This window comes from Leucopleurus acutus (assembly GCF_964270905.1).
Source record: "Leucopleurus acutus genome assembly, chromosome: 10".
Classification (NCBI taxonomy): domain Eukaryota; kingdom Metazoa; phylum Chordata; class Mammalia; order Artiodactyla; family Delphinidae; genus Leucopleurus; species Leucopleurus acutus.
Window position 1 is genome coordinate 28,246,543 of NC_139153.1, and position 16,499 is coordinate 28,263,041.

General features: G+C 40.5%; 1 protein-coding gene across 2 annotated transcripts in view; it reads right to left on the reverse strand.

The window, feature by feature from the left end:
• Window positions 1–16,499, reverse strand: part of PTPRG (protein tyrosine phosphatase receptor type G) — a 736,510-nt gene that overhangs the window by 304,723 nt on the left and 415,288 nt on the right. For both annotated transcript variants that reach the window (XM_082848957.1, XM_082848956.1), the window contains exons 3-4: window positions 14,259–14,438; window positions 442–590 (exon numbers count right to left, since the gene is read on the reverse strand). In XM_082848957.1, coding sequence (XP_082705083.1) covers window positions 442–590; window positions 14,259–14,438 — 329 coding nt within the window. The remainder of the gene's footprint in view (window positions 1–441; window positions 591–14,258; window positions 14,439–16,499) is intronic.

Consider the following 16,499-nt stretch of genomic DNA (forward strand, 5'->3'; position numbering starts at 1 on the left):
AGCACACAAACCTTAAAGCAGCTTCCCTACTGAGAGATGATTCTGAGTCCCCTTCACATATCAGATACCTTTTCTGTTTTCTAAAGGGTGAAAACGAAGGGGCCAGAGCTTCGTACAGAATGTCACTTTGGAAAGCAGGGTTTCAGAAAGGACAGGGCAAAGAAGCCGCATCGAATGAAACAAAGGGTCCGAAATCATCTACCAGGGGTGAGTCTACTCAAACCACGACGCCCACAGGGTCTACATGCTTCGCCAGTTAAACAAAGATGAGGAACTTGAGGATGGCTATCTAGCTGTCATGCTGTATATAAAAGATTTCCAGAGACAAAGGCAGGGACAGTACAAGTTTGATTTGCAAGACGACTGGGGGTAAAGACAAAGCATCTCTTTAATGTCAAGACCCAAAGCACAGCTGCCCCTGACATCTCAAGTTTCTCTCACCTCCACAGGGAACCGCCTGCCGTTGATGCTGTGTTCAGAGCCTGCAGAACCATTGCTGTGGCCCCAATGAAATTCCACCTTCTCAGCTTTGAATCTGCCAGGGAGGCCAGCACCGCTGACAAAATAGTCGTCTTTCAGAAGGATGGCAACTGTGTAAAGCAGAAGGGAAACGACAATGAGTTTCAAAACCACACTTGAAAGATTGCTCCTGTGCTTCAAATAAAAGTTCATGATTACATGATGGGAATTACTTCCCATATACCTGTTAGAAAGCAAGTCAAAAACATTAGTCTGAATAAATAAGCACATTCTAGCTGCAGAACGCTCTCAAGAGCCAGTTGACTCTAACTCATGAAAATTCCCAGAGAATGGTCTCAGAATTTCTTAACCATTTCACAGTTGGAAAAACAAACAAACAAACAAACAAACAAACAAAAAACAGACAATGATAGAGTAAGTGGCTCTGAATCAGGGTCTCCTAAATCTGCTTGAAGATCAAAATTATTTTTCCTTTTTAAACACTGATTCCTGGGGCTATCCCAAGATTCAAGGTCTGGAATGAGACAGGAAATATATATATAAGTCAGTTGCAGAAGACATGTTTCTTTGATCAGAAAACTTAAGCAAGGCGTCAGGAAATAAAATTTGTAGGTTCTACCAATATTAAGGAAATAACAGTGGGAAGACAGCTGGGATTGGGAAATGTCTTCATATTTGATAATGGTGTCCAGGAAAGTATAGTGAAAATTCTACTCATTAAGTCCCTCAAGTAACTGCAGATAAGTAGATTTACTTTACTATGTCTTTTAATTCTAAGCATAAGAAAATTCTGCTTAGCCCATCCGGAAGAGCACATAAGAAGTCCCTTAACATAGAAAACCTCAATCAATTCAAACCCTAAATTTCAAAATCACATCTCTCTTCCTTGAAACATGGAAAAGAGAAATCAAGAACAAATAACTTGGGCTTATACTACCAGAAAAATTATTTTTCCAAAAGGAATGTAATATCCAAGTGGATGAAAAAGAGATTTGATTTTATAAGTCATACATTCCCCCCCCTTTTTTGTTGTTGTCTAAAGTGAATTCATTCATTCATTTAACAAACACTTATTGGCTGGTGAATACGCATAACGCTCCAACCAACATACTAAATGGCCTGTGATTGGAAGCTAAGCTCATTTAAGGCAGGGAAAAGCTTTCATATCCTCATTGTCTCCTCTTCCTAAAGAGATGCCAGTTCAAGCCTTAGAGAGAAATCCTGCATGAAAATTAGGTCTCCGTAAAAGATAGGGACTAGACTAATGACCCATTTCTAAAACAAGTGCAATTAGTTTCAGCACTTCTCTGTAAAAAGGGAAGCATAGCTAGTGGGAAGCAGCCGCATAGCACAGGGAGATCAACTTGGTGCTGTGTGACCACCTAGAGGGGTGGGAGGGAGACTCAAGAGGGACGAGATATGAGGATATATGTTTATGTACAACTGATTCACTTTGTTATAAAGCAGAAACTAACACACCATTGTAAAGCAATTATACTCCAATAAAGACGTTAAAAAAAAAAAAAAAGAGCAAGTGACGGAACCCTGCTTGTAATAATCCCTTTTTACTGCATTCAAAGGCAGTTTTCTCTCAACTTTTGAAAAAGTTACAGTGAACATTCAATTAGTGGGACAGAGAATTAAAGGATAAAATGAAATAAAAGCAAGTGTTTCTCATGCTGATTGAACATGCTATGGCATGTTCCTTTACTGTGTGCTAGGCATGGTTTAGAAGAAGGCTTGGCAAAATTTTTCTGTAAAAGGTGAGACAGTAAATATTTAAGGCTTTGTGGGTCCTATGGCCCTTGCTGTAACCACTTAACTTGGTCTTAGTAGCCCAGAAGCAGCCAAACACAATATGTAAATGAATGGGTGAGGCTATATTCCGATAAAACTTTAGTTATCCACACTAAAATTCGCATATAATTTTCACATGTCATAGAATATTCTCCTTTTGATTTTTTTCCAACCATTAAAAAACCTGAGAACTAGCAGGAGGGGTTGTCATTTGGTGATCCCTAGAACACAATATATTTTAGAAGACAAACTACTGTGTTAAACCAGTGTTCCAAAGCCCAAATACCTATGAATTAGCTCAGTATTGTCTTTAACACTGTTGATTACTCTCAGCTGGTTACAGATTCTATCCATAACATTTTGCATCCAAAAGATGAAGACAAAGAATTTTGAGCGCATCTGTTACAATCAACCAGGGACTCCGCAGCATCTTATAAATATTTGATTTTACCTAAATCATTTATGTCTCTGTCAGGGGTCATTTTACTTCTTTTTCATGAATAATTAAAAGCATAATTAGGGAACTGTACAACCTAAAACACTAATCTCATTTTTCATTTTACAGTATTTCTCACTAGAGCACACAGCACACTACATGCACGTACTGCCCCCACCTTCCGAAAGCGGCTAAATTTTTGTTTACATATAACACTGGAAAGAGAGAACTTGCCCAGCCACCGTGCAACACTTTTCTGATGATCACTGATAACACTGCTCTGTTTCACAACAAAATGTACCAAAGGTAGCCGCTGCGGAGCACAGAATGTAGGAAGGGCCATGAGCTCACGGGATGGACGGACCTGGGTTAGAATCTCATTCTGCCACTTAACAGCGGGGTGACCTTGGGCAAGTTACCTGACTTCTCTGTGTCTTGGTTTCCATCATTATTCAAATGGCAATAACAGTGCCTACCTGGTGAGACTGTTTTGACGCCTGAAAGAAATCGCACGCAGAAAGCACTTAACCCAGTGCCAGAAATTCAGCAAGCACACAGTCAATGCGGGCTTTTGTCCACCTACCAATAATTTCTAGAGACGTGGTCGGAGTTCATGCAGCAGCACAGAAGGGCAACCACACAGGCGCAACTCTCTGTTTTCAGGCAGAGCTCCATTTCATTTACTTATTAAAAAAAATTTGTTTTTAAATTTACTTATTTATTTATTTATATGTGGCCACATTGGGTCTTTGTTGCTGTGCGCAGGCTTTCTCTAGTTGTGGTCAGCAGGGGCTACTCATTGCAGTGCGCGGGCTTCTCATTGCAGTGGCTTCTCTTGCTGTGGAGCATGGGCTCTAGGCTCGCGGGCTCAGTAGTTGTGACTTGCAGGCTCTAGAACACAGGCTCAGTAGTTGTGGTGCACGGGCTTAGTTGCTCCGAGGCATGTGGGATCTTCCCGGATCAGGGCACGAACCTGTGTTCCCTGCATTGGCGGGCGGATTCTTAACCACTGCACCACCAGGGAAGTCCCCAGAGTTCCATTTTAAAGCAATCTTGTCTTTCCCACAAAACAAAACGTGTCCTTGAGCAGGGACAATAAACAGCATAGGTAGGTGTGACCCAAATACTTGAGATGTTAAGTGTTGAGTGGCTGCTCTGAATTTACTAAAACACTGAGTAAAAAACAGATTTCTATGATTTCTATTCTTTCAGTCACATCAGTGAAAAGAAAATCCCAGTTTGGTGCTAATATGCCCTCCACCTTTCAACGATACTCATTCATTTCCCCCCTTTACCAAAAAATAAATACGTAAGCTAGAACTTAATAACGTTGGTACCTTTGATTTATTTTCACAGATTACAGACATACTTTTTTACACAAGTCTATCCTTGTCAAATGCACAGCGTTTTGCATTAAGGTGTTGATAAAATGTTTTGCTTTAAAATCAATTCATTTAATTAAAATCAAGTGCATCAACTGAAAAATAATAAGTAAACGATACTACGATAATAATGAATAAATACATTTTAATTTAAATTTTAAAACAGTAGCACCAAGAGTGAATCTGGATAAGGTGACATTTAGGAAGGTAGCAAGCAACAGCTAAAGACTGGAGAAAGATGGGCCAGGAGGAGAAGGCAGGGAAGGTACCTAGGAGTTCACTGTCTAGAATGAGGCTCCTCTGGTTGTTCAACTGCTAATATGGATTGTGATGAAATTAAAGCAGAATGATGGAGGATGTGGAAGAAACTGGGAGCTTCAAATTCAGGGTTTTTAACCTGGAGTCCGAAGTCCAAAGCAGTAGCCACCCACAGACTTCGCGGTCTACATCCTCCTGATACAGGAAGTAAAATTCTGAGCATGGGTGCATAAACGAAGTCAGACTCTGGAGCCAGTTGGGTCTGAATTTGAGCCCTAGATCTGCCACCATCAGTTGTGAGAAAGTTACTGCATTTCTGGGTGCTTCAGTTCCTATTCTGTGAAACTGGAATAATACAACAGCAACTTCACAAGTTTGTTATGAGATCACAAGGGTTGACACATGAAGAATGCCCACAACAGTAACTCATTCACCACATTATAGCAGGAAGATGGCACTGTAAAAGCCCAGAAATAAACCCACACATATGCGGACAGTTAATTTACAACAAAGGAGCAAAGAACGTACAATGGAATGAGGACAATCTTTTCAATAAATAGTGTTGGGAAAACTGGACAGTCACATGCAAAAGAAAGAAACTAGACTACTATCTTATATTATACACAAGAACTAACTCAAAATGAATTAAAGACTTGAATGTAAGACGTGAAACCATAAAATTCCTAGAAGAAAACATAGGCAGTAAGCTCTTTGACATGGGTCTTATTGATGCTTTTGCGGAATAACTCCAAAAGCAAGAAAAACAAAAGCAAAAATAAACAAATGAGACTACATCCAACTAAAAAGCTTCTGCACAGTAAAGGAAACCATTATCAAAACAAAAAGGCAACCTACTGAATGGGAAAAGATATTTGCAATTCATATATCCAGTAAGGGGTTAATGTCCAAAATACGAAAGAATTCATACAACTCAACAACAACAAAACCCCAAAAATTCCCATTGAAAATTGGGCAGACGATCTAAATAGACATTTTTCCAAAGAAGACATGCAGATGGCCAACAGGCACATGAAAAGATGTTCAACATCACTAATTAATAAGAAAATGCAAATCAAAACCACAATGAGATATCACCTCACACCCGTTAGAATGGCTATAAGCATTGGCAAGGGTGTGGAAAAAAGGGAACCCTTGTACACTGTGGGTGGGAATTTTTCCACTACGGAAAACAGTTAAGAATAAATAAAACTAGAACTACCATATCACCCAGCTATTCCACTTGGGTATTTATCCAAAGCACATGAAAACGAATTTGAAAACATATATGCATCCCTACGTTTATTGCAGCATTATTAAAATAGACAAGATATGGAAACCACATAAGTGTCTATAGATAGGTGAATGGATGAAGAAGATGTGGTATATGTATATACCATGGTATACTCCTCAGCCACAAACAGAATGAAATCCTGCTATCTGCAACAACATGAATGGGCCTTGAAGGCGTTAGGCTAAGTGAAATAAGCCAGAAGAAGAGAGACAAATAAGTATGATTTCACTTGTATGTGGAGTCTAAAAAAACAGAACAAATGAACAAAATAAAGCAAACTCACAGATACAGAGATCAGATGAGTGGTTACCAGAGGGCAAGGGGTTGGAGGGGTGGGTAAAATGGGTGGAAGGGATCAACTGTGTGGTGACTGACAGTAAACAGTCTTGCGGCGGTGATAACTCTGTAGTGTATACAGATGTCAAATTATAATGCTGTATACCTGAAACTTAGAGTTAAAAACTAGATGGCATTATATAAGTGCTGTTTATAAAAGTTATCCTAGGGAGAGGATCCACAGCTTTCACAGATTCCCCCTGTGTCCAGGGCCCCCCGTAATGAAAAAGTGCTCTACACAGGGGCAGGGGGTAGGTAGGAGTCACACCATGGATAAGGAGTTACTTTCCTCCTGAGCTTGACAGGAAGACTGAGTGCCAGGCATTCACTGCATTCTTCACAGGACATCCATAAACTGTTTATAAATTAAACTCAGTGTGTCTAAATAATGCTGGCCTAAAGCAAATGTTCACACTACAATCTGAGTAAACAGCAGCAGATGCCAAAAGTTAAACAAAAAAATGGATGAGAAGGAAAATAAGCCCGTTACTGTCTTACCTCCACCACTTCCCAACCAATTTTTAACACTACAAGATGGGAAAAGACTCCCATTATTGGATCGTAATGGTGAGACCTCCAGACCACCCATAATTCCAGTGTCCATCAGGTGATGCCTTCAGGCTCCCGGTGAAAAGGGAAATGCTCTGGTCTGGAAGTCAAGACACACAGGCTCTAGTTCTAGGCTTCTACTAACGTCCCTGTAGGCACTACCGTTTATTTTTTCAAATAATTTACCAAGTAACTACTGGGGAAGAAAAGGTAAGTAAATGAGACATTAGCTCCTGCCTTCACGGAGTGTACAGTTGGTGGGAAAGACAGGCCCCAGCAACTAAAGAGATGACAGAAGCCACCCTGCAAGTGGGACAGGTGGTAAGAGGTGAGCATCCAACCCCAGACTGGAGAAGGGGAGGAGGTTTCAAAACAAGGACTGATGAGGTGAGACATGAGCTATGTTGTAAAAGTGCTGAAGAGGGGGGAGCACAGCAGGCGGTATAGCTCATGCAAAGGCCCTGTGCGGAGGAAGCCAGGGTGACTGGTGCCCAGAGAGCAGGATGTGGCATAAGGCCAGACAGCAAAGCAGGGACAGCAAGGAGTCTGTCCGAGTTCTGCAGAGAAGTGAGAGGTCCTCAATATGGTTGAGAGAGAACAAGAAAGAAAGAGGGGGAGATGCACAGACATGATCAGATTAGGGAAATAAGAAGATCATTGTGGCTACTAAATGGAAAAGGCCTGGAAGGACAGCAACACTGGTTGGTTGAAACAAAGTCAGGGGCTTCCCTGGTGGTGCAGTGGTTAAGAATCCGCATGCCAATGCAGGGGACAGGAGTTCGAGCCCTGGTCCAGGAAGATCCCACATGCTGCGGAGCAACTAAGCCCATGCACCACAACTACTGAGCCTGCACTCTAGAGCCTGTGAGCCACAACTACTGAGCCTGCGCTCTAGAGCCCATGAGCCACAACTACTGAGCCCGCGAACCACAACTACTGAGTTCACGCGCCTAGAGCCCGTGCTCCGCAACAAGAGAAGCCACCGCAATGAGAAGCCTGTGCACCGCAATGAAGAATAGCCCCAGCTTGCCGCAACTAGAGAAAGCCCGCGCACAACAACGAAGACACAATGTAGCCAAAAATAAATTAATTAATTTTTTAAAAAAGAAAGAAACAAAGTCAGGAGGTTACTGCATTCATCTAGTAAAGAGACAGTGGACAGACAAGGTGAGTCGGAGCAGCCTCAGAGAACCAAGAGACGCCAAGTCATGGGATTATCCTGGGTCTCGGTTAACTCACTGCTAAACTGAGCAAGAGGAACAAAGTGGATTAGTTCACCCTTTAATCATATAAGATACGACAGATGACAACCTAGCAGAAGGTTCTGTGCCCTAAGAAAGAAAGGAACGCTTCAAAAATTACCCTCAAAATTCAAAATCGTGAATTCAGTTTTGAGTCTAGTTATGTAACATAGCGCTGGTTTGCCCATTCTGTAACTGGTAAATTAGGCTTCGGTCTACCCAGAAAATAGCTGCTACCACCCGAGCGCAGGGACTGGGGCTATGGGGATAAGAGAAAGGAAGTGGAGCTTAGCAGACAGGAAACAGAGCTTGCAGCGCGTCTTGCCAAAGAGAGACCCAGGGAAATAGCTCCGACTTGAATTCCAGGGTTCAGGCAAGACTGAATGGTAACAGGCTGAAAAGAACCCAAGAATCTGGATATCTGAAATAGGAGAAATTTAAGAAGAGCCAAAGCACATTTAGCATCGCCCCCAAAGAAGAACAGATCCTTTTTTAATTACACTTAAATTTTCGTTTTTGGGCAACCTTGAACTAACCAGAGGGCTGTGGGGTATTATGAAGTCAGGGTTGGGCATGCCCAGTGTCAATGGTGCTGAACACCCAGATGTTTCCAAACATCTGTCTACTTGGCTGATGCTACGCTTTTAATCAGAAACCTCGGCAGCCTCTTTGCGAGCAAAATGACCAATTCGTTAGTGGCATAAACAAAACTCAGAGCTTAAAGAAAAAAATGTGATCCAGGAAAAAGGACCCCATGCTGGTCCATCTTCAGTGCCCACATTTACATCTACCAAGGATCATTAAGATCACTCCAAGGGGGTGGAGGGTAATAGAATACAAATAATTTGATGGTTTGGTATCAAGCAAAATTGGAAACCCCAAGAACATATACTTGGGGTATCATTGTGTACCTCACTTGTCCTAAAGCCCTTCCCATCAATATATCAGGAATATAGGTTTTATTGAAATGAGGACATACTCAGGTTTTCACCATCAGTACCGGGCTCTCTACTCCATACACAGAGCAAGAAAAAACACTTTCAAACTCTGGTTCTCATCTGCGGCCAGCTCTAAGGAAGACAGGAAGAAGGGAGAGAAGGGGGCCAAAACTAGGAGCTGGGAGTGAAAACAGACCAACAGGCAAGAGGCAGAGCCTTGTTTACAGGGGTGGGGAAATTCACGGAGATGTGAAATTCACGGAGAGGAAAGGTGGGAGAGAAGCAAACCGCAAAAAAGTGAAAGCTCATGGAGAGATACTCATCAACAGAACAGAAAGAATAGAAGCAGAATAGAAATGGAAAGAAGAGAAAGCCCAAACAATCAGGGATGAGAAGACAAGCACACACACAGAATTCCTAGAAACTTCCTTCCCAATCTCAGGATTGCTAAAGGCTTTTTTCATGCATGTGACACTTGGACAATCATGCTGGCACTGTGGAATGCCCTCTTGAGCGGGGGCTAAGCGTGCAAGTCCATGAATTTGGGAAGAAATCAAGCACCATGAAAATCACCACTGGAAACTCTGTAAGGAGCCCGTAATGGCAGCCTGGTACTGACTCTCAGTAAGGCTCGCATCAGTTTCTCCACCAACCTTAGACCAGAACACTGCTTCTGCAGGGCAGCATGGGGGCAGCCGTTAGTTTGAGCTTAACTGCAGTGACCCACAGAACGCAGAGTGCCTTTCACGGTCAGACACTTGCTTGGCCCAGGGGAGCCTTGCCCTGTGGGCGAGCAGAGCAGCAGGGCCAAATGCTCCTCTTGTACTGAGCTGGGGTCACGTGCTCAGTTAGGGAAGTAGCACGTGGAAATGACTGAGGTTGTTAAGATTATATTTTTCTCTTCATATCAGCCTGCAATGAGGTTGTTCTTTTCTTAGTTTAAGTCTGTGGGTTCTTATGGTGTCACTTTACCATAAAAGTTTGAAGGACCTGGTAAAATAAAGTAGAGGCAACAGCCTCTCAATCCTTTTCTGAATTTTATGGGCTGAGCAACGTATTAGGACATGGTTCCTGACCTACTTACCTACACAGACTTTTCCCACCATCAATCTACTTTTATTAACTTACCAACTACTTCTTGAATCCACCTACGCCAGGCACTGGAATATGCAGACAAATAAGAAAGAATGTAGGCAAAGAAAAAATATAGTAAACCAATAGAAAATGTGAAAATGGAAGTAACAACCATCATGGCAAATGTATTTACTACCTGTCCTTGGTGTGGGGGGGAGGGTAAAAGAAAAAGTAGTGAAGAAACACAAAAACATCCTCCAAATAGTTAAAACTCATAGGAGACCATGGCTTATTAACATATATCAGAAGCACCATCTAAGTCTTAAATTGATCATTTAGCTAGAAGCTAATGCTAGGAACAGCAAGATTATCTTGAAATATTCTTAATGAATGCGTTATCTTTTCATTCTACAAAAATGAAAGAGGGAGAAATAACTGTAGATGGAATCAAATGAGAACTGGCACAACAGACAGTCATGGCTCTTCGGGAAGAAATAGAGAGATGCTATCTGTCTTGTAAAGATATTTTAGACAACTTTCGAGAAGTGGACTAGGTACAACCACATTGCTCTATTGATTATGCTAGATTAAATACATAGCCCTCTCCGGGGGTTAAGACAGATATGAACATTAAAACTGTTTTACGAGAAAGTTACTGTCTGTATGTAACAGGCCGCTTTAAATATTAACTTTCTAAATTCATATTTTGATATGCAAATGACAGTCTATTTTACAGATAAGTGACCTGTAAATTTCTACCAGAAAAAAAATAAATATTCCTTCCTGGATTTATTTTCTAGAAGTGCGAGGTTCAAGAAAAGACTTTGGGGAAGAAAAATAGGTGTTGCTTAAAAATTAATGATTTAATAAAAATGACTTTTTTTTGGCATCTAGGTATGAAAGTTAGATATGAAATGAATGACGGTAACAGAGACGGACTATGTGGCTCACAACAGATGGTTTTTTTTTAAATTAAACTTTTAATCTTTCTGATAACTGTAGATCAACATGCAGTTGTAAGAAATAATACAGAGGTCCCGAGTCCCCTGTATCCAGTTTCCCCAAATGGTCACATCTTACAAAACTATAGTATACAATGATATGTGTGTTTTTTTAAACTGATATTATCCAAGTTGCCTATCAATACTACTCACTGCAGATATTATGAACTCCTACCTTTAATTCAGACACACAGCACCCTGCACTGTATTTATACCGTGTTCAGCTCAATTTATATGATCCGTGCATAACTGATAAAGCAAGTGAAGCCTCATATTTCTCTAAAATGCTGCAATATTTACGAACTCACTTGGCATTTTAAGAACTGCAGAATAAAGAAGTTTCTAGGTTCATGCTTATTTAAAAAAACAACAACAACAATGACACAGGTTGGTTTTCGCACCCAAGTTTCTAGACAAACATAAATTGAAACTCTTTGAAGAGAACAGAAAAACAATTCGATGTTCACATTTAAAACTGCATACAAATGGTTGGCACTTTTAAAAAATCACTCCTATAGAATCATGTTAGATTATTGATGAGATACTGGCCCGCCTAGTATGATGTCATAAATTTTGTAGTCATAAGTACAGTTTGAGAAGTCACGAGGATTTATTTCTGCTTCTCAGAAAGCCATGCTTCTTCTGAAATTTCAGAGACAGATGCGTTCATATTTGGATGGCTGTGCTCCAAAGTCAGGCGCACGCACCCATAGACAGGCAACAACTTGGGGATCACTCTGGGAAGACAGCAGAGTGACAGAGATTGATAATCAGCTTCTGGAAGACCAAGGTCATGAATCAACTTGCACTGAGTGAACCCTACACTCATCTAAAACATGTCATTGGAGATACCAAGTTGAAAGCTGTCACTGAAACGTGTTATCTTTGCAGAAGGCTGTCAAGCGTTGCAAGTCAAGTAGAAAACCATATCAGAGAGCCCAGCGAATTACCTTTGGCAGGCTTCTGGAATGCGGCACCAAGGTAGCACTCGACAGCAAAATCCGATTACCCCAGCGTGGCAAATCTTCCATCCACCACATTCAGATCGTCTGCAGAGTAATAGTCCCATCACAGGTGTCCAAAGGACACTCACATTTGAAATATAAAGCAGGGCCACCGGTAGAGAAATTCTGAATGGTAACAACAAGCACACCATCTATACTGGGGGAGTAGAGAGGTGGGGGTGAAAAGTTGTGTACAGATAATATCACTGGTACACAAGTCTGTCCTGAGCAGCTGCTCAAACAGATGAATCAAGGTACAGGAGAAGGTAGCTGCTATAAGGCCCAAAGAACCGTTTGTGGGACATTATGGAAAAGAGCCCAAAGCTGGGAATCACTGTGCTGAGTGAGTGGGAAACAATTCTAAGAACAAATCAAGCCAGCCCAAAGCAATCGGCCATGAATAATCTCAGACAAATGCTGGTTTGGAGAAAGGAAATGGATCCCCGAAGTTGTATGTGCAGCCAGTTAGGTTAAAAAAAAAAAAAAAAAAAAGGCAACTCAATGACCCACAACATGGATGGGACCAAAGGACAGATAATGAAGTCATTTCAGCTCAGCATGAGGGCTTCAGGCAGCCAAGGCTCCTGAAGGGATCACTAACAGTGGTTTGTAGTGACATCCTTGGCTACAAAGGGATCATTTCAAAGAGAGAGAGAGAGAGAGAGGGAGAGTTAGTTTTAATGGGTTGGGTTATAAGAGTTGAAAAATAAGATAAGAAAAATATCTTTAGCACCAACGGAATCCCAGGTAGCACTAGGCACAAATGTCATATAACACCTAGGGATTTATTTTCAGATCAAACAGTGGGGCATAGCAAGGCATTCCTGCTACTTCCATCAATGATCTGTAACTGCTATTTGCATAATAGTGATTAAGAGGGAAGGAGCTTTTGCACCAGCAATGTTGAAAATGTGGTATTTCATATTTGTGGACCCCAAGTGACAGGTGAGGTAGGTAAAGGGAAGCAGGAGGATCAAACTGCTGGTCTGATGCACAAAGGGATAAGATGGTGTTCATCTGTATTCTAATATAATAACTAATATTAACAAAGCAAATTCTCAAGGAAGATAAGGATTTTATTTTCATTTATGCATTTGGCACAGTTCTGTCCAACAGAACTTTCTATAATGATAGAATGTTCTCTATCTTTGCTGCCTGACATGATAGCCACTAGCCATATATTACTGAACACTTGAAATGTGGCTAGTACCAATACTACTGAAAGTAAGCTATAGATTCAATGAAATCCTTATGAAAATTCCAATGGTATTTTTCACAGAAATAGTCAAAACAATACTAGAATTCCTATGGAACCACAAAAGACCCTGAGAAACCAAAGCCACCCTTTGAAAGGAGAACAGAGCTGGAAGTGTTACACTTCCTGATTTCAAATTATACTACAAAGCTATGGTAATCAAGACAGTATGGAACTGGCACAAAAATAAACACATCAACCAGTGGAATAGAATCTAGAGCCCAGAAACAAACCCACGCATATTCGGTCAACTAATATTTGACAAAGGAGGCAAGAATACTCAATGGGAAAAAGATAGTCTCGTCGATAAACGGTGCTGGAAAAATGCAACATCCACGTTCAAAGAATGAAGTTGGACCACTACCTTACATCCCTCAGAAAAATTAATTTGAAATGGATTAAAGACTTAAAATCTAAGACCTGAAACTATTAAACTCCTAGAAGAAAACATAGGGGAAAAGCTCCTTGGCATTGGCCATGGCAATGATAATTTGGATACGACACCAAAAGCACAAGCAACAAAAGTAAAAACAGATGAGACTCACCAAACTCAAAAGCCGGGCACCGCAAAAGAAACAACCAATAAAATGAAATGGCAAAATGTTATACATCAATTATATCTTAATAAACCTGGAAAAATAAATAGAGGTGACCCTCACCCACACCCCAGAAAAATCCAAAGATCTCAATGTGGGTCTCCTCTGCTTCAAATCCTGCAAACACACAACCTAAGAAAGCAGAAAAGAAAACGATATGTGGCTAGTAAAACTGAGGGAGCGAATTTTAATCTTACTTACTTTTAATCAATTAAAATTTAACTTTGAATATAGCCACATATGGCTAGTGGCCACTATAGTAAAACAGATTTCTAGAAGTTCATGCTGCATCCTTTACGTGGACTGACCCATTTAATCCTTATAACCCTGTGAGACTGATACAATTTTGTTATCTATATATATATTTTTAATTTTTATGCTATCATATTAAAAAAAATTTTTAAAGCACAAAGTGATTAGGTAGTTTGTCCCAAATCACACAGCTAGTAAAGCAAGTGGTCAGTTCTCAAACCGAGGGCCAATTCCAAAGCTCTCACTCAGCTATACGTTCTCTGTAGCAACATACACTACTAAAGGAGCAACTCGTGGTTAAGGTAAAGACCAGAGACCCAGAAACATTTCATATTGTTCCACAGACAAGTAAAGAAGACACAGGCTACCTGTTTTCCCTGTGTTTTTCATCCAGGTTTTGTTGGAAGACTCATTGTCAAAGCCATCAAGTTGCAGGTCCTGGTACTCTTCACCGACACGTGCATGCTGGTCTGAAATGTCTATAGGTGACTGGTGATGGCCCCCACAGCTGACACTAGACGTGACCCAGTGCTCAGGACCGTAGGCACCTGTTAAAAGAAAATAAGACTTCAATCCTTATGGTTCAAGGGTCAGGGATAAAATGAGTATGATGCACGAAAGTCAAGCACTGCCATCTCCCAAGGTTAACATTTTCTACATGTCCCCCCACCCTAAAGATGTCAGTGCATTGGAAGACTATCAATCCAAGCCATTTGCTTGACAGGGCAAGAAAATTTGAGAAAAAAGTTACTTAAGATAGTTTTGCTTCTTGATTTGTAATCAAACATTTGCTAACTTTATCCGTAATCAGATTAAGGGAGTTGAGCAGAAGGGCCGTCAGAGTTGTTCACATTTTTTAAAAATTTTAAAATAATTTTCCTAAAATAAACAGAGCATTTATTCACAAGAAAACACCTTAATCAATTTACTATGTTCTGCTATTGTGAACAGTACACTAAACACAAGTTTCTTCTAGGTTCCTAGGAATTTTTGAACTGGAAAAGGAAAAGAATTAAAAATTAAAAGTAACACAACACTGGAATGAGAGTCATTACAAATAATGTGGGCAATGAGGCAGGGTTTTCCTATGGCTAATTGTGAGATTTTTCAATTTAGCCAGTTTGAACACATGTATATTAAGGCACTCACTTCTCTTTCTCAACCCCTCACTCTCATAGGAAATGGGGGTATAAAGTTACCTTCAGACTAGAATCAGCATTCATATAAATAAAGACTTTTGGGGGAACATATGCTACAGGAAAAGAGGAAGAGAATGTAGCTATAACACATAACCCTAATGGACACCAACCAGGCATAGATAGAGAAAACACATTGCAACAACTGCATCTCTGCCCTATTCAGAAAGTATATATCTGGGGGTGATGTCTACTAAGTTGATAACAAGCTCTGAAATTTTTCTGCGCCCTACCTTTAACCTTCTTGACATGACAAAGTGGAAGTATTCAGCTGGAAAAAACATCTTTTGCTAGAAAGATTAAGATAAATCTCTTTTTGAGAGTCAGATACAGAATAAGTCTAAACGGTATAATTTAAATTTTTTTAAATTTTATATTGGAGTATAGTTGATTTACCATGTTGCATTAGTTTCAGGCGTACAGCAAGGTGATTCAGTTATACACATACATATAACTATCTTTTTCAGGCTGTTTTCCCATATGGGTTATTATAGAATATTAAGGAGAGTTCCCTGTGCTGTACAGTAGGTCTTTGTTGATTATCTACTTTATATACAATAGTGTGTGAAAACTGTATAATTTTTAGAAGATAAAATTTAGGCTTCCCAAACAATAAAGTTTAGTGTGTGTATAAACAAACATATACATATACTTGTATTCCTAGGTTTTTTCAGCTTTAAATTCCTTCACATATCAAATAAAGGAGGATGAATGGCCAAAGTGACATTAGGAGAGCAACCCATCCATGAACCCATATTTTTCTGCCTCACTCTACACCTAGCCCTGTATGATGGAAGACACAAGGACACCTTAACATAGGTCTCCCTCCTACTAAGTCCACACCTGTGCCCAACCCTCCACCACACACACTCCCTGGCCACGGATTTCCCCATGCCCCTAAGTCTGACACAGCTCACAGCTGATATAAACAGTGGTACCATGAAAAAAGCAGCAACAACAGAAAATCTTTTCAGTCACAGTAATGGAAACTTCACGGCTGCAAGGGCAACTGATGAAGCTCCCCTAAAAATGATTCATATGCTTGCTATCTGGCAAACAGCTCAGCCTCACTCTATGCCTGGGTCATTTTCCCCAATCCTTATCTCCTGCAGTAAGATAAAAGAGACTATCAGAAAGAACATGTTCGCTGATTGGCAAAGATCTAGCAAAACCTCTGGGCACTTATCAAAATCACTTATAAGCGCCATAACTCTTTCTAGAAAAAGTTAACATCGCCATTTGCTTTACTGTAGGACTCCAACTAAATTGGGAATTGTCAAGGGCTTTTCCCTCATGTCATTTCACCTCTTGGTCAAATTCCCTAAGACTGCATGAGATGAGTCATAAAGGAACAGAGTGTGCATTTGCATAGGTTGGAGCCAAACTTTATTTTCATCTTGCATCAATATATTT